The sequence below is a fragment of the Psittacula echo genome (assembly GCF_963264785.1).
Source record: "Psittacula echo genome assembly, chromosome: 16".
NCBI classification, from domain to species: Eukaryota; Metazoa; Chordata; class Aves; order Psittaciformes; family Psittacidae; genus Psittacula; species Psittacula echo.
Window position 1 is genome coordinate 2654472 of NC_137752.1, and position 20794 is coordinate 2675265.

The 20794-nt window shown below is 41.8% G+C and overlaps 1 protein-coding gene across 4 annotated transcripts in view; it reads right to left on the reverse strand.

The window, feature by feature from the left end:
- Positions 1–20794, reverse strand: part of STRBP (spermatid perinuclear RNA binding protein) — a 52529-nt gene that overhangs the window by 7188 nt on the left and 24547 nt on the right. For 2 of the 4 annotated variants that reach the window (XM_080630532.1, XM_080630531.1), the window contains exons 3-13: positions 18084–18301; positions 14365–14530; positions 11594–11738; positions 6265–6359; positions 5764–5859; positions 4967–5078; positions 4300–4397; positions 3704–3815; positions 2901–2993; positions 1854–2053; positions 25–183 (exon numbers count right to left, since the gene is read on the reverse strand). In XM_080630532.1, the coding sequence (XP_080486658.1) occupies positions 25–183; positions 1854–2053; positions 2901–2993; positions 3704–3815; positions 4300–4397; positions 4967–5078; positions 5764–5859; positions 6265–6359; positions 11594–11738; positions 14365–14530; positions 18084–18301 (1494 nt within the window). The remainder of the gene's footprint in view (positions 1–24; positions 184–1853; positions 2054–2900; positions 2994–3703; positions 3816–4299; positions 4398–4966; positions 5079–5763; positions 5860–6264; positions 6360–11593; positions 11739–14364; positions 14531–18083; positions 18302–20794) is intronic. The other 2 variants (XM_080630533.1, XM_080630534.1) reach the window with 2 other exon arrangements.

Genomic DNA, 20794 nt, shown 5'->3' on the forward strand with positions numbered 1-20794 from the left:
ATTTCTTTCTAATGCAGTCCTCACCTCTAGGGTAGCGGAGGTGTCGGCTGTGGAATTTCCAGTATTATTGCTTGAGACTGAAGACGTTGTTTCACTTTTACCTTCAGTATCTGATTTTTCATCGGAACTCATACACTCCACGTCTGCATCAAAACCAGTTGGATACCCCATGGCTTGTAAAACCTACAACAGAGCCACATGACATGAACTGTAAAATAGCACAGAAATAAACACAAAGCTGATCACAACACAAAAGAATGAATTAGGGCATATTGCTTAGAAATACATTTTCTCCTGTGTTGAAATGGAGAAAACCACCATAGCAATGAGGAACACTGTTCCTGAAACAGCTGCAGTATATTTAGCTGCATTTTCAGGGCTTCTAAATGTTAAAAAGGTCAGGTCTAGAAACTGAAACAATCACATTATTCCCTCTTAACAGGTCTGGGAAAGCGGGGCCCAGATCGGCTAGGAAAAAAACAAGAAAGAAAGGGAAAAAAAACCTCGTCTCTACCACACCACCCATTTCCTCTTGGCTTGAATCATGGCTGTTTTGAAGTGTAGCCCAGGATTTGTGTATGTGTAAATGTAGAGAAAACAGAGCTGGGCAGGCACCAGCACAGATCAGGCTGATGCAGAGGGGTTCAAGGGCAGAGGAGTCAAAGCTTTTCAGGGCAAGTTTTGTATTACTTGGGTTTTTTTAATAACTGCAGGGAGGGAGGCAAAATAAAAGACTGAAGGAGAAGGTCTGGGAGGACACACATGCAGAGAGCTACTTTTCCTGGAGGAACAACAGATTCCCTCAGATATTTCTGGACACTTTGAACTTGAAAGCACATGGGACAATGGGATTTTCAAAACTGAAATCAAAGGAAAGCAGAAAGTTGCCAGATGAAGCTTCTAAAAAGGAAATTCTTGTTCGAAACAAAACACAGCACAGAATGACAGATGGGCTTGTTCCTGTCATAAGTGCAGTTGTATTAAAAGAGGTTTTCTTTCCTAGAGTCGTTCAGGTTGGAAAAGACCTTTAAGATCATTGAGTCCAACCATTAACCCAGCACTGCCAAGGCCTGTAGATGGGTATCACATTTGCCAGCTTCCAGTCCACTGGGAGCTCCCCGGTGAGTGAGGACTGCTGATAAATAATGGACGTAGATCACTGAGCACTTTGCCAGCTCCCTCAGTACCCTGCACTGTCTGTAGGAAACTTCCTTCCCAGAAAACCAGCAGACTGTCTGCTTTAGCAGTCTGAACTGCCCTCATGCAACACAAGGATGTTCATGTTGGGTGCTCCAGTTTGTCACTGCTCCACAGAGCTAAGCTCTGTCACACAGAGCACCTACAAGAAGCAACAGTAGGTTGACTGGTACCCGAATGATACTAATGTCTTACTAGAAAACTGCCTGGAGACCAATAATTTACATTGGTGTACACTGTTTACCCCAGTGTATAAAGGTACTCTTCAAACACTGTAGACTGAAACAACTCCATATTTCCAGGAGCTCACAACCCAAGAATAAACACACAGAAGAAAGGGGAGAAAGAGGGAGCCACCAACATGCCATTTTCAAACCAGCAGGAGGAAGGAGTAGAACAGCACAAAACTGAACCCCTCCAGACCAGAACTTACATGGGCTGACCTGCAGAGCCCTGGGAAGTTCTCCCTCCCCACTGCTAGGATAAACCAGTGATGCTCTTTGAGCCATGCCCAGCTGTGTTTACAGTACACAGGTAGTAGCTCAGCTTTATCTAATATTCTTTTTAATTTTGAGGTCACATATTACTAGTTCTGACCATATTTCATACTCTATGTTCCAAGACCTGGGTTAGCAGATTACTTCAGGCTGCCTTACCTTCACTGCCACATGGAGCTTGGCTGTTTTCTTAGAAGGTCCTGATGCTTCGTATGTTGTACCATCAACATCTACAGACATTGTGAAGACTGGGGCATGGACTGGACCAGACTGTGACAGCAGCTTATACTGAAGCCCTGGCCTGATTTGGTTCAGCCTCATCAGAGCATTCATGAGATCTATTGCTTTACTATCTAGTACTAGTACAAGATAGTAGAAAGGGGATGGGAAGGAGGGGGGAAGGAAAATGAACAAAACAAGATGAACAACAAATGAAAACAGTTTGCATTTCAGTGCCTTCCTTTTGTAGAAAGGAGCAAAATATCCCCTCAGCCTCTCAGAGGTCATAAGGCTGTTAAGTCTTTACTAAGCCATTCTACTTTGGGGTAACAACTATAATTACCCAAGTTTTAATACTGTTCACACAGTTCTTTTGCAGCTAGCCACAGCCTTCCCAGCTGCTCTAAAAGGAGTAACAAGTTTTACAGGTAGTGAGATCCAGAACTGGCACCAATAAAAAATAGCTCCCAGAACCGGCTAGATCCCAGCAGTGCTGAGGGAGTTCAGTCTGTGCACATGCAGTGTCAGTGTTCTGTAGATTAAGCATTTTATTGTTCTTGTGGGAGGTGTTGAGAGACCAACAGCTAACTCAGAAAGGGGAAGATTGCAAAAAGGCAAATCTCCACACAGCAAAGTCACTGCAGTATTTGGGGGGAAAAAACCAAACCAAACCAAAAAAACCCACCCACAATACAGGGACATTATCAGTAAAACACCTCGGCTGCTTGGGCAACTTCAATTTCACTGTAACTTCACGGGTAATCCCATTTAAAAATGCAAATCATTCAGTTAGTAAAACATGTCAGGGGAAATCAGATGCACAATAAGAGATGTGTTTGACATTCCAAATGCAGGGTGATAGAGACAACATTTGTTGTTTCAAAGACTTTTTCACATGCTATTCCACACCAACACAGAGAAGCTTTTAAACCAGCTCCCACCACACAATAGATCTTTGGAAACAGAACGGAGAAGCATTGCACTTACTTTTCCTCAGATTACGCTTCATCTTTTTATTTGGATCTTTATCATCCCCAACACTATCTTCAAATGGCCTCTTAAGAGCAGAGGAGCCTGTACCTACGGTATAAATTTCCTTGTAATATGGATTTGCTATTGAAAAACAAAATTCCACAGCAGGAATCTGATTAGTCCCATGTTGTTCCTTGCATGTTTATAATGAACTCAGCCATCAGTCAAAACTTTCTTCCTGCTACATGTAAGCCAGTATTAGCTCTTTGTACCATGCCATGCAGGATGTCTGTTTTCAGTACTGTGTGATACAAGTGGTGTAAATCTGCAGTGTTGGTTTTTTTTTTTACAGTTAACCTAAGGCAAGAATTCTATTAATAATGTTTTTACAAAAAATATACAAGAAAACTTATTTGTATCACATGTATACTGTTTTCTAGGAAGAATTCTTCAGTAACTCTTATTGTGGACACTCGTTCCATACTTTTTGATGGTCTCTGCTTCCCCAGCATAAGAATCATAAACACTACTTTTACTCTTCAGACCCCAAGGGCCTTTGTGCTTAGAGCAGATTATCAGCTGTATTTTATAGTTGTATTGCTGCTCCTCCAGATTGGCTTCTAATAATTAAATAGTAAAAAAAAACAACCCCCCAAATCAAAAAAAACCTCACCCAAATCCCAACCCCAAATCACATTTAACAGAAAGGAGAGCCTTCCTCTTGCATTCACAGCTCATAACCCAGGAATTTCACCCATTCTAAATCAACCCCTAGTTTACTGCCCACTTAAGAGATTTTTGAAGCAAACAGCACCTACCTTCTTTGTCAGTTACTGACCAGGAATATTTCTGAAAGGACTTATTTGATGGGAGGGGGTCCATTTCCAAAACCTTATAGATCTGACCAAAGGCTGATAATCTGAGGGCATGCTATAAAGTGACAGTAGAAAAGTAAGTTACTTTATAGCACTACTTTACCTTGGTTGTTTTAAGCTTCTAAATAAGTTTGTCTACGCAAAACCACTTCTGCTATGGGAAGAAAGTTTCTCCACCTATCTTCTGTGATAGCTACAGAAAATACTAATATCTAAACATTTAAAACTCATTAATTTCTGCAATAGAAAGTGCAGGGCACATGGACAAGGGAGCCTACAAAAGGGCTCTGTACTGTAAGCACTTGAGGTGGGATGGAAGCAGCATACAGACACTAGACTGCGCTTTGTAAGGATTAGATTTAACACATATTTAACTCTTGCACTCATGAACTATCATGTAATCGTTCCCAGGTAGTGCACTGGAAGAACTGTCAGGACTGCCAATAAAATCAGCTGTCCTGGCAGGGAATAAATTGTCTTAATGAAGTGAAATCCTCCCTGTTATCATACCCAGCTCCTCAGATGTACGAGGTTTCTACCTGCGCACTGTGCGTAATGGCTTCTTTTTGCTGAACTGTCATATACGACAGAGCATCTGTTGGCTCCCGTTCACAGGGGTCATGCAGACCAGGGCCTCCTAGGAGAGAGAGAGGCAAAGCTGATTACTGACAGTAGATGAGAAGCAATATGAAAATGGGGACTGAGGGATATTGCAACAGAAGCAATATGAAAATAGGCACTGAGGGATATTGCAACACTCTGCCTTCAGCAGAGTGGGAAGCAAGGGATTCTCTCATCCTACAATGCACGCTAGCCTCAGGATTTTACTCCCTTGCAGCAATGGCCACAGAATTTACCAGGGTTACCACTGATTGTGTGTAATAGTATGAATTAAAAAAAAAACCAAATATTTTTGATAGCTATGTATATTTCAATGAATCTATAGGAAACAGATGGTCATTAAATCTGACCATTTGTTTGCAACCCCTTAGTAAGATAGTGGTTAATTCAGAAACAAATTTAACATTCCCCATTAACTTCTACTGCATGGAAGCACTCATGCAGTTACAGCCAGGCAACTTCCTTTTTTTTTTTAGCCCCATGGCAGATTAGGAGTTCAGGGCAGGCATTTTTCACAGCAACACCAGATGTTACAGCTGTCTGGTCAACCCTCTGTGCTCTTGAAGTTCATTTTTAGCCCCTTACCAGGAAGCAGAATTCCAGATGCCAAGCACTCCATCACTCGTCGCAATGCTTCCCCAGCACCCAGAGGTCTATTACAAGTACCTATAGATTTTTCACATATAAGCTCGAGTGGCTAGAAAACATTAAATTACGATTAGTATGGACACAAGGGTAACTGTAACTGCAGTTAAATACGGAAGGGCACAGGGGAAGGACATTCTCATCAGTTTACTTAATTTGTAATCCAGTACAGGTCTAGGGGACAGAGCCATCCCCAGAGGACAGCTCATGGCACATCTGTTTGTTCCCTGCTCTTGAGTCAACCTTTTGCAGAAGCCAACTGCTCTCCACTGACTGCCCAGGAAGTCTAAAAGTAGGAGCCTTTAAAGCCATATCACCTCAATGCTCTCACAGGGTCATCAGTTATCCTGCCTCCAGGACCTGCCAACTGCTCCTCCTCTACAGGTAAGCAGGGCACTCAGCCCTCCCCAGACACACTAAGGTGGAACAGTAACCTCCAGGAGGAGCAGCCTTGTCACAGTCACAAGGTATTCTGAGAAGCTAAATTTGGGAGGCAGCAAGTGGGATTCTACTGCAAATCCTTGAGGATGCACAAGGCCCACAACATTACGTCTCTCCCTAGACTGAACAAATACGTTCTTTCCTCCCTACAAGCACTTTTCTACACAGGTTATGGTTAGTGGGGAGCAAACAGAAGGGGGGTTAAGGAGGAGTTTCATACAGTGCACTGTTTTCTCCAGTCCAGACATTGCTACAGGTCTCAGGAGATCTGAGACCTGACCTCTTTCTGTACTTACCCATCCTTTCAGTGGTGCCCATGTGGGGACTCTGTTGCACAAATCCCGCAGAATACGAAGGACAATTACACATGATTTTAGTCCATTTGCCCTGGCCTAAAACAAACAAAATGATTCCAATACACCTGCAAAAACCTGGCCTTCATTTTTGCTTTTTTTTTAAATGCACAGAGTCCTGGGATAGATTCTTTAATCATTATTACTTAATACTTAATCAGCTTCATGCAAAATAAAAAGTTATATAAAATACTTCAATTTAGAGAGACATATAAAAAAGGAAGCAAAATGTCAAGATTGCTTTTGTAGCCTCCTGACACCTCTCAACCAGGTGGCTGTCTACCTGTCACCTTTGTCCTTGCACAGTACAGCACTGAATTCTGAATTCTAGACCTTTCCTCTATGAGGGACTAGTGAGAAGTTAAAGAGGCATTCAAATTAAAACTGTCTCAAATTAAACCTCGTAAGGCTACAATAACAACAAGGTAAGAACAAATAGCCAACCTGAAACCATTTGGCGTGCCGCAGAGACGCCAAGGCCTCCAGGCATTTCTGCCTGTCCAATAAGTCCGGAGGATCTTTCATCGCAACATTGTCTACTGGTAAAAATGGGATAAAAAGAGACAGATACAATTTGACCAAGGGGTTTCTGTCACAATACAAAAAGAGCGGCAGCATCTCAATGAGATAATAAGACTCCCAGAATTTAAGTGCACTGTGTTATTTAATTTAAACAAGCCATTAAAGGTAGTAAATGTGCACGTGTGCAACAGAAGCAAAGGCATTCACTCCATGTAAAATAATAGTAATAATAAAGGTGGCCACTGCTACAGACAATCTGGGATCTTATTAAAAATGTAGAACACATTTCAGGGCAGAAAATAGCTATATAGCACTTTTCTTTCTTTTTTGTGTGTGTGTTGGGTTGTACTGGGCTTTTTTTTTCCTCTTCTTGCCCTTCTTCGTGACTTTTATTCCACAAAGGTGGCACAGAATTTCAGAGAAATTAACTTTTTTTGACAAGAGGGAAATATTCTTGGGGGGATATTAAAAATTTTGTAATAGGTAGAAAGTGAAGTTACATCCATGAACTCATTGAGAATTCCAAAGAAAAACATAGACTATATTTGAAATAATATTGCATGAACAGTACCAGCCAGTACAATTCAGTGAAAGAAATACACAAGAAATGCTGGTAAGATATTTTACAGTTTGATCGGTCTTTCATATAACCAGAACATATGAAAGAAGTGAGTTTGGTAACTCCCAGATTCTTAATGCATTAGAGAGGTGGTCTCCTCATGTAAAAACCTTCCCTTCCCAACAGCAACTGAAATCAGTGAGGAAATGCAAAGGAGGCTCTGAGAGACAAGACACCCAGATCTTCTGTGCAGGTTTACACTGGTTTCTTCTTTTTGTTTTTTCCCCCTCAATTGTTTTATCCAGCATGCAACAAGCTGCTTTTAGCAGTCACATCCTATTCTATAACAAGGGACATTATGCATCCTTTCTTCTCTAATTTATTCTCCATCCTAAGGAGTTACTAGTGTCCAGATTCTCTGGAAACCCTGCACATCTGTGAAGTCAGATTTAAAAGATTTTAGTTTTTAGCTGACATGAGAACAACATATTAGAAGAACTGAATGAATTCATGGCTCAACTAAAACCTTGAATATGTTATTTTCCTATGAATGCAGAATTACTCTTTATTTCAAAATAAGTAATTTGGAAAGATAATATTTTCATTATTCTTAATGGACAGTTCTGCAGGCCCTGAGACCCTTGCACAGGTCTGAATGAACTACAACACCAATTCCAAACTGAGGGCCATGATAGATCAGCAGACTCCAGTAAGACATTTAAAATATTAGGACACATTAGGAGAAACTGACAGTTTGTACAATTCATTAATAAAGTACATTTTGTAGGTTACTTTGGATAGATTTGGCTGCATGTGCAATTGCATCTTTCATGTTGGAAGTCGCTTCCACCTCCTGTGCCGCTCAGTGGGCAGGTTACTCTGGTAAAAGCAAATTCTGTTATGATGGATAAAAGAGCCCAAAGACAAAGAAAAGAACCAGTGTAAAGCTGAACAGAACCAGGTCTCTTGTCAGACAGTTCATGGCTGCAGAAGACTCAAGTGCTATAAGCTTATTTTCTAACCCCAGTGAACTTCGCAGCAGATATTTGCATTGTTTCCTGTTGCCCTTATCAACCATGTTACAGTACAGGGATTAATCACTCCTCTTGCCTGTTTTGCAAACAAAAGCTTCAAAGTCCCAAAGCACTGGATTTCTATGAGCACAAAAGGTCACTTTGGAACACAAGGTTTGCTTCTAAATTTCCTTTACAGTTCTATCATTTTCAGGAGCAATGGTTTGTGGCACACAATTACTGAAAGTATGTCTGAGTATTTCTGTAAGAAAACTTTATGGTGGACAATATAAACATCTGCTTAAAGCTCATGTATTGTATAAAACAAGTACTGTCAATGAATGATCAGAATCTTATTTTAAAACGTTAGAAATGGCAAAGGTGACTGATTGCAAAATCATTCATTTTTTGCAATAAACTGTATCTTTAACTGCCCAGGGAGTTTTACTCAGTACAAGGCTTTCCCAAAGTGTGTTGCAGCCATTGACAAAGTATATTAATTCTTCCTTTAAACCACAAAACATAAACAGAATATTTGCCATTTGCCATTCAGGTGAATGAAAAAACTCACAAGATTTGTTTCAAGAAGTTAGGATCATACTCTCGCCTACAAGATTAAGGTTATTTCCAAAGGTCTAAATTACAAATCCCTTGGAGAACTTCGCCAATTACTGATCCAGTGCTGATGTCCTGGGCACCTGGCACAGATGTTGCAGTCAGCCAACTTTGGGGTGCAAGATTCCATTAAACAGAAAGATGAGGAGGACAGGCAGTGGAGAGGGCGAGCAGCTTGCAGCAGGCTCCCTTTGACCCCCTCGGGAGAATGGCATGTTTCTTCATGCTCTGCCAGTCAGGAAAGTGAGACCCAATCAAACTTTTCAAATGTGTTTGCAAAACTTTACTTTTTCCCTTGTGGTTTTAACAGGGGCATCGATACAAGAAGTTTAATAAACAGTTAATAACAAAGCCCTGACATTAGCTTGCACTGTGCAACACAGAACCAGTGGCTCTCTCCCCACTCGCTTTACACGTTCTCTTCACACAGCAGCTGCTAACTTCATTCATTCACTGCTGGCCACTTGAGGAGCATTGTCTTCTCTGTGGGGGCAACATAACTCTGGGGCTCATTGCCCTTTCAAAGGCACTAGGCACCTTTGGAGTGTTCACTGGCCCCATCTGCCCAGCAAAGGCTGCAGCAGGGACTGGTTGTTGACTGTTAGTTGATTTCTGCCCCGCTTTGGTAAATGAACTTGTTTATTGTTACATGAGCTTGTCGTTGCTGTAGACTTGGTAACAACAACTGATTTTGCAAGCTACAAGGTTCTCGTCTGGAAAACCCAGTTTATATTTGATGCTATGACTAAAATTCAATTTCTTAAGCAGTTTAGAATTTAAACTGATGCAAAAATGCAGGAATTTTAGGTGCTTGACTTCTCAAGTCGACATGAGAAAGCAGAGCTTTATGGGTAGCCATTTGTGAGAACACCGAGATGCACACACACACTGGTCCACTATTTGCTTTTGCTAACAAGCAGCAAAACCAAATAGGACAAACACCACATCTTAAACATGAACACTCTTCCAAAAAGGTGGGGACTGAAGAGAAATCCAGGAATGTTTTTCAATACATTCTGACATCAGGGCATGAAGGCACACACAGCATTCCTACAGAACACATGGGAGCACCGGTACCGTGGTCCGTTGCGCCTAACCTTGCCGCGCTGGTTAGAGGACAGATTAGTGCTGGGCACACCGAACTCGAAACCTTGGTCAGTTTCCCATGGGAGATGAAAGGCCACTGGCAAGTGTTCTGAGCTCCTCCAGTCAGAAGAATGTATGGAATACACTCAAAACCCATACAGAAAGTATAGTTACATTCGGCTGGCGTTAGTCAGGGGCAGGACACTTTTGGAGATCTGTGTATTTTCAATATACAGTTTCTCTGAGTATTTGCTCTTGATATTAGATATCAAATTTTTGTGGTTTGGATCTAAGTGAAAGTGACCTACGTATGGTTGGAAATACTATGAAAAAGGTATCCCCCCCTTTCAGTTTACTGAAATCTACATCACACTGCACATACCTCTGAAAGGGAACATGATAAATGTTTCTCTTCACTTGTGATGAATCAATGTCAAAGAACCTGGGCTTTAAAACCAGATCCATTAGCTGTCCTCAGCAGCTGTGCAGAATGGCAGTGACACTGCTCTGAGAGTAGTGAAACCACTTTAAGATTTTGAAAAATTAGGACAGAGTTTTGAAAAATATTTTCAGATTTTGAAAACAGACCACCTACATTTTAAACATCAGGAAGCCTAAAAATCCCATTCAGGAGGCCCGACAGTTACTGCCACAGCAGAATTACTTCTTGCAAGAAGATTCTTGGATGGAAGCCTTTGTGCTTCCCCTTGGGAGAAAATTACAAAGCCTTTGCCATTAAAGTGTGCTCTGCACTTTGTGCTCTTTCCCAGTAACATGAATCAGCTGCAACTACTGCAGGGCTGAGCTCAGCATCTTATGAGAAGCTGAAGAACAACTCAAGTGATATGTGGTTTATTTTTACTGGTCTCGCAAAAGAGCATGGTTACTAATTTGAGAAGGAGCAGACATTGCAGTTAGGGAATCGTTGCCATTCATCTGTTTCATCAGGTTTTTGTGCATCCAACTGAGTGTTTGCTTAAACTGAGGAGGATCCCTCCTGCCATCGCCTCCAACAGAATCCAAGAGAAACTGACCAATGTTCCTCACTGTGCCGGTATTTCAGTGGGAGAAGGAGGAAGCAAAGGACTTGTGGCAAGTCTAGAAATGGGAGAGGAGCGACAGGGAGTTCCCTCGCCCAGGCGGGCCCAGCTGCCTTGGTTGTCATGACAGAGAGTGGCCAGTTGGTCAAAGGTCTGACATCATCCAGTGGCAAAGTTTCTAGGGACAGGTTTGGGAAGCGGAAGCAGAAATTACTGACAAGGATTTTAAAATACATCAAAATCTGGCTACGTTTGCTCTCCTCTGTTTCTCTCGGTTGGTTCCAACCTCATCAGTACTACCAGTCAGCATTCCTTTAACACAGGGGGCATGGAACTACAGTGGAAAGGTCGGGAGAAGGAACAGAAAGAAACTACAATGCAGTTTTCTATTTCTATTTTGCTCTAAGGACATGAGGTACAACATTCAATGCGCTGTAACTTCAGTTGTATTCCAGTGAGGAAATTCTTAAAAGCTCAAAACACACACATTGTATCATCAACTAATAAAACTGAGGGCCAGGATGACACACTGGTGAACTTTGCAGGAGAGGAGGTTTTACATAAAAAGAGAAACACTTTTATAAGTTTTTCAAGATACTACGAACCAATCCCACTTGACTGACTTAAATCTGAAAATGAGACTGTGCAGCTCTGGGTGCTCAAGAGTCAACAAGGTTGAGTGAAAGAACTCGGATCTAATCATATGTCCAGGTTAACACTGAGCAATATTGCTTGCAAATGAAAACAATGCATGTTTACATGGAAATAAAGTGACTGTGGCTTTTTAAGGCACAAATAGTGTAACTTGTGGTGGCAGTAGCCAATCCAGTTAGTATATGATGTACAATTAAAAAGCTGCTTCCCAATTCACCCTGCGCTGCGCAGTCAGGTCATTTAGATAGAACAGTCTTAAAACCAGGTGAAAATGCTCTCTGTACCTCCTTCTTTCTTCTCTGCTTCATCTCGAATGAGGGGAGATGTAAGTATCACCTTCAAAGTCAGCTTGGGCTCCTTTGTGTTACGAATAACAATAGCTGCCTCGTTTACATGCTCCTCCACGAGATACTTCTCTTCTGTAAGTTTCTGAAAGTCACCAAGAAAGATTTCAGGAGTCTCCCAGTCAACTGAAAAACTGCAGAAACTTTGTACATTCATGTGCCTCTTAACTAATGAGACACCTGCAAGACACTGCAGTGACAAGTAAAGCCTTGCCTCCCTCATTAAAAACAAACAGGAAATCCCCAATAACATGCTTAAGAAAAACAGTTCTGCAGCAAGGTTAATGAGAATAGAGCAGGTCCACTATATTACCACTTTTTTATTTTATTTGCTAGCATGCAAAATAGCACCAGCAACTTTGTTCTTCGTAAGAACACACTTTAGTAAGTCCACACTTCAGTACTGCTCCTCTAAAAGCGTAAGTTCTCACAGAAGCGTGACCCATGAAACCGTAATTGTCAGTGCAAATGGATGAGGGATGCCAGTGCAGGAACTGCACTAGCTCACCTAGTCTATGTACCTGCCATGAACTGGACCAAACAGACCTTGCCCAGCTCTTAAAACCCCAACATATTCTTCAGATACCCAAGCAATGGAGGTTTCCCCACCTCTCAAAATGGGCTATGCTGGTTCTCAGCTGCACATCTAAGGTAGATGACCTGTTTTGCAGTAGAAATACCCCTTGCTACAGTTCTGATTCCTTCTCATGCTCCCTTTGGTAGTCCTGTGAGATACTGAATCACTGTCCCTTCATAAACAAACATTAATGTCTTAAAAAAATTACACCTGCATTTAGTCTAGACTTTGTCAAACCCAGATAATTTCAATTACATAATCTTATAGATGCCCATTCTCACTCTTTTGATCTTCTCCAGTTCGTCCTCCTGTCTCTCTAGCTCCCTTTCCACACAGCACATGAAGGATTCAGGACAATACTGCACCCACTTCATTCATTAATACCTGCCCCAGGAGATCCTTGACAATGCCTGGAAAATGTGACCTTCCTCTCGTCAGCACACCAGTAAATTGAGTGCTTTTAAAATAGTTTTCAATAAGCTTTTTATTTCTTGCTTAGATTTCTTTTGCAGATAATAGTACAACTGCCTTATAAATCGTGCCATTAGCTTGCATTGTACCAGTGTTATCTCAAGTGATCTGTATCCACAGGTCTTTCATTAGTCCTTTGGGACTGACCTCAGTCTCCAAAAGAGCAAAGAGCCGTGCAGATGGGTCAGAGTCCTGTCGCTGTTCCTTCTGCCTGTGACAACTTGGTTCGTCTCGTCAAGACCACAGGGTTAGAATATGTCTGCCGTATGTTCTAACTTCTTCCCTTCTTGCAGTCTGCACTCCTCCAACTCCTTCATTGTTCCTATCTCCTCACTCCTAACCTTCAAAGAAGCAGCGCAGAAGCTGTTAACAGCTCTGTACCTCATGGGCCTGGACCTTCCTCCTCCTGCTGGATCCGCTGCTTCTGCAGAACCTTCCCTGTCTCTTATGCCCGTGATGGTTGAAGCTTGATTCGTGAGTCAGATGCCTCTTACGTCATCTTTTCTGTAATCCCTTCCCTCACAATACTTCTCCCCGCAGGATCTTACCTACTTGTCCCTTGAATTTATTGAAGTCTTCACATCCTGCAATTACGACTATCCTGCCATTACAACTATCCTGCCATTCTCACTTTTTCTGAAGCATATGCTAACTTCTCACTTTCAACCCTTCTCATCTCACACCTCACTGCAAACAAAAAAAATTACTGTTTACTGCTTGATACATCCCCATCATTTTCAAACAAAATTTACTACTTAAAAGATTCATAGCATTTTTAGCTATGGATAAGGCCACATCTGCAGGCACAACATCATCTCATTAAAACCAGGCCTTTACATGAACAAATGAATAGTGAGAAGGGAATGGCAGAGCACATACTGTCTCTGTGGAAATAAACACAAGGCATAAAAGCAGATCAGGAGAGAAGCAGATCAGGTTTGGACATGGTTTGGAGAGAGGCACTTGCAGTGGAATACTCCAGGGCACGGTTTCTCGGCAGCAGTGTGTGTGTGCCAGTCTGGAAGCTGGAGTGATTATTCAGACTCAGCACTATCAAATAGGTATTATCCCCAGCTGCTTTAAAGAGACTGGTATTAGCTGCAAGTGCTCTTACTGGATGCCAGCATCAGAATTAAATAGCCATAAATAAAAAGAACGATGAGCTCGTGAGTAACAAGAGCTAAAATGAGCGACCACCTCAAATGACTTGCTCTCACTTCAGAAGTACAGAGGCACTGATGTGGGAACAGCCCAAGCGAAGCAAAGCAGCTGCAGTGTAGAACCTCAGCTCCAGGCAGGGGACAATGACAATACAGACCAGTCCACATGCTTGAGGATTTCTGGGACTGCACTTTAGATCACATTAGTGATTGAACAGAGAGCAAGAATCAGCTGGATTTGTTCCCAAAGAGAAAGTTAGCTGCCATCACAGGAAAACTGACATCACAAACAGGGAGTAGACGACAACAGCAGTAAGATGTTAAATTCTGTCTGTAACTACTTCATGTCACCACATGCACACTGTAGATGCCATCCTAGATTCAAAGTGTATTTTAATCTCTATCACTTGTCTTTTTTCCTGGCACAAATTCCAGCCTTTACCCAAATACACCTTGCAGTGCTCTCACAACCACTGCTAGAGAACTACCCTGAATCAACTCACCTGAATTTGAGCTGGGAGATTGTCTTTAACTATACATAACAAGGTCTTTGTGGGTTTTTCTTTGCACATGAGCACCAGCTCCAGATCCATATCATCTTTTATCAGCAAGCCCTTTGCAACCAAGCCAATTCTCATAACACCACACAACGTCCGACCACCTTGATCCCTGGAAATGGAACAGTCTGGAGTAATTAAAATGGTATTTTCACACATTCAAAATAATTGTATTATCCTATCACAGTGAGAAGATACAGATGGGGCTAATGACTGTGCTAAAGTATCACCAGTTAGAAAATGCAGAGCACAAGATTAACTGTGGCCTAGCCCAAATTCAGATCTACCAAGAGTGCAATAATTAAACTAGAGGAGCCCTCTGACAGAAATCCTGCTTTCCAGAGTGATCTCAGTTGTCTTTTAGTGACATTCTAACTTTACACATGGCCACAAACCTTTTGTTTGCTGATCCACACATTCAAACCTGTATATTTAAAATTATTCAACTGATTTAGAAGTTGGAGCCCATACCACAAACTGACATTTGAGGAAAGCTGTTCATTTCCAGAAGTCTTCCAAGCACAATTCCTTCAACAAATCTTACAGCTGAAACCTAGAGGAATAGAGGTCTGACTCCGAGTTTTTACTCTCCAGCTGCAGTTTAGGGGAACGTTTTAAGAGCTACAGCAAACAGCTTTCAAAGCAACATAAGAACACCTTAGTTTTGAGTGCTGAAAGACTGCAACAAGCACAGTTTAGTAAGGCTAGGATTGCTTAAAACCAAGAAAAATACAAGAAACGCGTCTTGAATAGTTCAACACTGGCTGCTGCCACAGAGTGCATCTCACACCTGTGGCACATCGCCACTACAACCCCACAGAAAGCATGGAATCAGGAAAGGTGGCAAACCACCTCAGCAAGGTAGCATCCCTGGTCCTATCACTGGTACCATCCAGAGGGATGGACTGCATGTAAACAAAAGAAATCCAAGCCCCAGCAAAACCCCAACCAGTCACACTGTGATGGAGGGCTGTCACGTACATCCTAAGCTTCACTTAGAAGTAACTTGTAAAGTGACTGGTAAAATAATTTGTCCTAAAGAAATGCATAAATAGACATTTATATATACTCTATATGCATAAATAATACATAGATGTTCAAGAACCGTACTCTAAATTTGTAACAGCACAAGCATGAAAACCCCTGCACACAGGTGTGAAAGCAAATGCTGTCCAGTTGTCACAAAAGCATTTCTGCAGGCTTGGATTTAAAAATACAGATTATTCTTTTAAAGAATCCATTCTACGCCATTCTGTACCCACATCAGAAGACATCGAAATACGACACCAGGAAGTCACCACAAAGCACAAAGCACACTGTGTATCAAGAGAGACAGTGCTTCAGCAGAACACTGAGCTTAAACACCTGCCTTGAGAAGATGACAGAATTTAATTGTCCTTCCTTGGAGAAGCAGCCTATCAACCCACTACAATTATCCTCTGGTGCCAATACAATCACGCTGTCTTAAACTAATTAATACGTTAATTTATGTTAAAATATTCATAATTTGAAGTGGTTTGCTATTTCTATTTGAATGCATTTCAAACCAAAAAAATCAGTGATATATCACAGCTTGGTCTTACACAAAAAAAGCCAGTGATCAGGCTTGTGTCTGTTAAATATTCATTAGGGAACACAGACAGCCACAGGCATCAAAAAGAGGGACCATTTGTGTATTTACTTTTCCAAGGCTATCATACAATGCTCTTCACACTGCTGCATTTAAACTTCATGCAAGGCCAGCAGTTTCTTTCAATAGCTCGCAAGCCCAAAACCTCATCCTAGAGTTAATCAAAGACAAGATTAAATATTAAGAAAGAAACCTGTGGAAAAACACTACTAATAAGCGAGGAATGTTCAGTAGAATCCACCACCTCGTTGGGAAACCAGATTAAGCTGTGAATGCTTTCTGCCACACAGGTTCCCTCAGCTAATACAGCACATCACTTGTTCCTAAACTGAAGTACATCCAGCTAGTGAGGTACAGCAGGGCTTCATACCTTACTTCTTGAACAGTACCATCAACATTTACAAGAAACTTGGAAATAACTAAGAACCACATTGCACCATCCCAAAATGTAAACAACTTCAGATTATATAGCAGCACACCAACAATTAGAAAAGGCCTCACAACCTTTCACTGCCATAAAATGTGTCAGAAAACAGACCATATATGAAAAATTACACTTTGTCATTTTAAATCAGAACTTACTGGGCAAAGCCCATGTAGCAGCAGACTTTCTTAATAGTCCATGCGTCGCTGGGAAGGAAACTCAAAGAGCCCATTGACTACATCTCTAGAGCAGGTTATGCTGCAGATGGAACCACAGGAAGTCCCAAGGAGCTCAGTGGAGAAATATTGTACTACAGGAAGAGAACTGGAAAGCGTTTTTTCAAGTTCCAACAAAGTAGCTGTTGGTGTCCTGGTGCTTCACTTCCTGATCTGTAACCTGGACAGATACTTACCTGAGCTGGAGAGCACGTGAAACACATCCAGAAAGAACTGAAGAGCCAGAAGTGCCCAACTTAAGAAGTTCTACACTAATAAACGTTAAACAGAGCCAGTTGTTCCTGCTTCTTCCCCCACTTCTGGAGTTATGCTAGAACAAAACTTGGTACCATGTCAGGGAGAAGACTGGGACACAGAGCAAACAGATGTTTCACTCAGTTGATAACTACATAATTGCACTGGATTTGGCTGGGACAGTTACATTTCTTCACAGTAACATGTATGGGGCAATAGTTTGGATTTGTACTGAAAACAGTTGATAACCCATGGATGTTTTGGGAACTGCTGAGCAGTGCTTACACAGCCTCAAAGCCTTTTCTGCTTCTCAAGCTACGATGCCAGTGAGCAGGCTGGGGGTGCACAAGGAGTTGGGAAGGTAGACAAACCCCAACTGACCCAAGGGACATCATAGGACATCATGCTCAGTGTATAAAGCTAGGAGAAAAAGAAGGAAGGTAGGACATTCGGAGTGATGGTGTTTATCTTCCCAAGTAACTGTTACGTGTGATGGAGCCCTGCTGTCCTGGAGATGGCTGCTCAACCATGGGAAGTGAAGAATTCCTTATTTTGCTGAAGAATTCCTTATTGTGCTTTGCTTGCACACACAACATTTGCTTTTATCTATTCAATTTCTTTACCGCAGTGAACACGTTTTCTCACTCTTTCCCTTCTGATTCTCTCCCCCATCCCACCAAAGGGAGGGAGCGAGTGGCCGTGTGGTGCTGAGTTTAACTGGGTTAAACCATGACAAAAATGGATCCCTAGAACAGTTAGTTTGTTGGATAAACAGTAGTTTATAAAAATCTTTTTTTTTGTGTATTAAACTGAAAGAGCCCCTAAGCTACATGGGTGTGGATTTGCACTGGTGTTACAGGGACATGGATTTGCTTACAATTGCAGAAAGGTTTGTCTACTAAATGCAACTTCACAACATCACAGTAAAATAAGCAGTGAAATAGAGAGCAACTGCTGCCCACAATGGCCTTATTACTATGCCCTGCACTCACCCTATGTGCTTCCATCTCAAAAATATATCCACTTCCTTCTATGAACATTCATATGCAACAGAATCAAGTAACACTGTGACTCTTATTTAGAGGGAAAGGAACCCATTCAGAGCAGCACAGTAACACATTATGAGGCTCAACTCACTCACTTGGCATTGCTTTCTGCAGCTTCCTCCTTTGCTTCCACATCACCCTCACATTTTGTAGACTTGTTCTTTTCATCCATCCAGTCAGAGACATGTTTAAGGGCACACTCTACTGTTGATACCATGTTCTGGACAGCTTCAAGTTCCTCTGGAGATGGATAAATGGTTGAATGTTTCACCATTACATGGCGGTCATCATTAGCAAAAGATCGGATAGATCTCTGTTATGAAGTGGGAAACAGGGGGGGGAAAAGAACAAAGTTATTGGATTATCAATAGAAGGACATTGCCTGAATGGGAATCCTCCCTGACAGATGTAGGACTGTGTTTTATGACGATCATTGCTTATAATCATGCAGGAATGACTTCTTACATTTATTTAAATACATTTTAAAAAGAGTAAGAAGGAAAGCAAGCGAACACCAGTGCAAAGATCAGCACTAAGCTGGTAAAATATCCAAGACCTTGGGTGGGTTGTATGGCACCTGACAGTAGATGCCTAAATTCAGCTCTTCTAGAACCCTTTTATTGGCTACTAAGGAACAGGCACATGTGGAGTACAGTTCATGTTTATGTCTACCAGGCACATCTGGAGCAGAGTTTATGTTAGGATGAGATAAATTGTGCATTAGAGGGATGTTTCCCCACCCCCCCACGTGACCATACAAGTCTGAACCACAGTACAGTAACTGCTACAGACATCTAGAAATGAAGCAACCTGAATTTCATCTTCTGTTTGGTACCTCCATCATCAGTGGAGGCTGTGACACTGCGTGTGCCAGTCACAGATCAGAAAGAGGGAGAACTTAGGCGTGGGACTAGACAGAACTCTACACCCACACATATCTAGAGGCGGATACAAAACAGGGTTAAGACCTGTAGAATGCACTACTGTTTGCAATGGCAGGAGGTGGGCTTTCTGCTGCTTGTCCTCTCATGACTCCCCCCAATCCTTTTCTCATTTTCACTGTTTTTCTCACTTCTCCCTGCCCAGCTTCTCTTTGAGAAGAGGGCATGGTCTGGCTGGTTAATTAAAGAGTGCAAAAGCAGGGAACAAAAAACCCTGAGTTTCATTCCCAATATCATTAAGTGTCTGACTTCCCTCCTCCTTTGAATAGCTTCTTTATTTAGATTAAGCTTTCAAAGCCAGTAGAAATCACTTAGACCCTGAGCTTGCCCAAAGGAACAACATCACATGGAGATATAAGCTGTGAGCTACAGTACTGTCAGAAAGAGCATTCCCTACCCTGGAATCCTTGCAGGAATTAAGGTGTTCCTGAACTTCAGCAATCTTTGTTGGCTTGTGTCAACCTTCAGCAGCTGGATGGCTCAGAGCAAAGAGAAGAGCCACATTCCTTATCCCAAAAGGTAACTTCTTTCAAGTAGGGAAATTCAAACATTTAGAATTTAGGTGAGTGCTGACTGGGTAAAGCACATGGAAAGGGCAGGCAGGGAGCACATGGCCAAGATTCCCATTGTGTAAAAGGCATTGATACTCCCCAAATACAATTTTGCATATTCTCCAAGTGCTGAGTGCAGTCACCTCTCTCCTCTTTATGCCAGAGACAATGGCAGCACGTCTTAGAACAAGGCAATCAAATAACCATTCCCTTATGGTTTTGTTCCTGCTGCAGATGAAGTCATAGGCAGTACATATTGCTGAGAGCAGCTAGGCAAACTGCACAGGGATTTACAGAGGCATGAATGAAGATGAGGATAGAGAGAAACTTGTAAGGAAAGACTGAAATAATGTCTTACAAAAAAATTTAATAAAAATATTAGGAAGAGATCAGAGTGTCAATTAAAATAATCTGCAGTGAAACTTGGAGTCCTGAGTGATATTGATGAGGAAAGTAAACTTAAGTGGTTGGTTAGCTTGTGCTGGGAGGCTTATGCTTTGCTACACACTATCCAGATGAGACTATTTTGATCTAAACAGTGACCCCGACCAGCTGTGATCACAGCACAGACCGCTGGCAAAAGCTGCTCTAACTCTTGTTCTTCATAGACAGACAGACTACTGCGGAAAGCTTCCCAGATCCTGGAATCATGAATCAAAAACCTCTCTTCCTCCTACACAAATACCCTTGATCAGGTTTCATTTCTACCTCTGCTTCATGGGTTTGTAACAGTATGCACTCTTAGCAACAAAAAGAGCCTTTCAAGGATGTCAAAGGCCTCTGGGTTGAATCCTTGTTAAAGAACTGGTCAGGATTTCCTGGCTTACTGCATTCACTGTGTCCCTTCCATTGAAGGGCAGCATGACATCAGTCCCTTCCTAACTTTCGGCCTTCTACCCAAATGGACAATTTGGGTAGTAAAAGAACCTCATCAGCTGGGGTCTGGTTTTATCCCCAGAACTTTCATAGGCTGGAAAATGCTTCCAGGAGGTCCCTCTTGTGGCTTATCTGCAACATGGATACAGAAAGAAGCTGCAGTTCAGCAGTGAAAACTGACAAACTGGATTCATTAACTCACCCCCACCATCTCTTATCTCATAAAATACCAATTAGGAAAGCCAGTAAAACAGGAATAAATTAGTAATTCCTACATTAGAAGACATTTGTTTTCTCATAAAGGGAGACTGAAAAGATCAATTCTTCATTACAATTTAGGCCAAATAGAACAGCAAAAATGGGACACTATTTGAAATACAGTATATTGACAACCCTGCTCTGACAAGAGTTCTTCCACCCTTTGTGCTTGTAACAGGT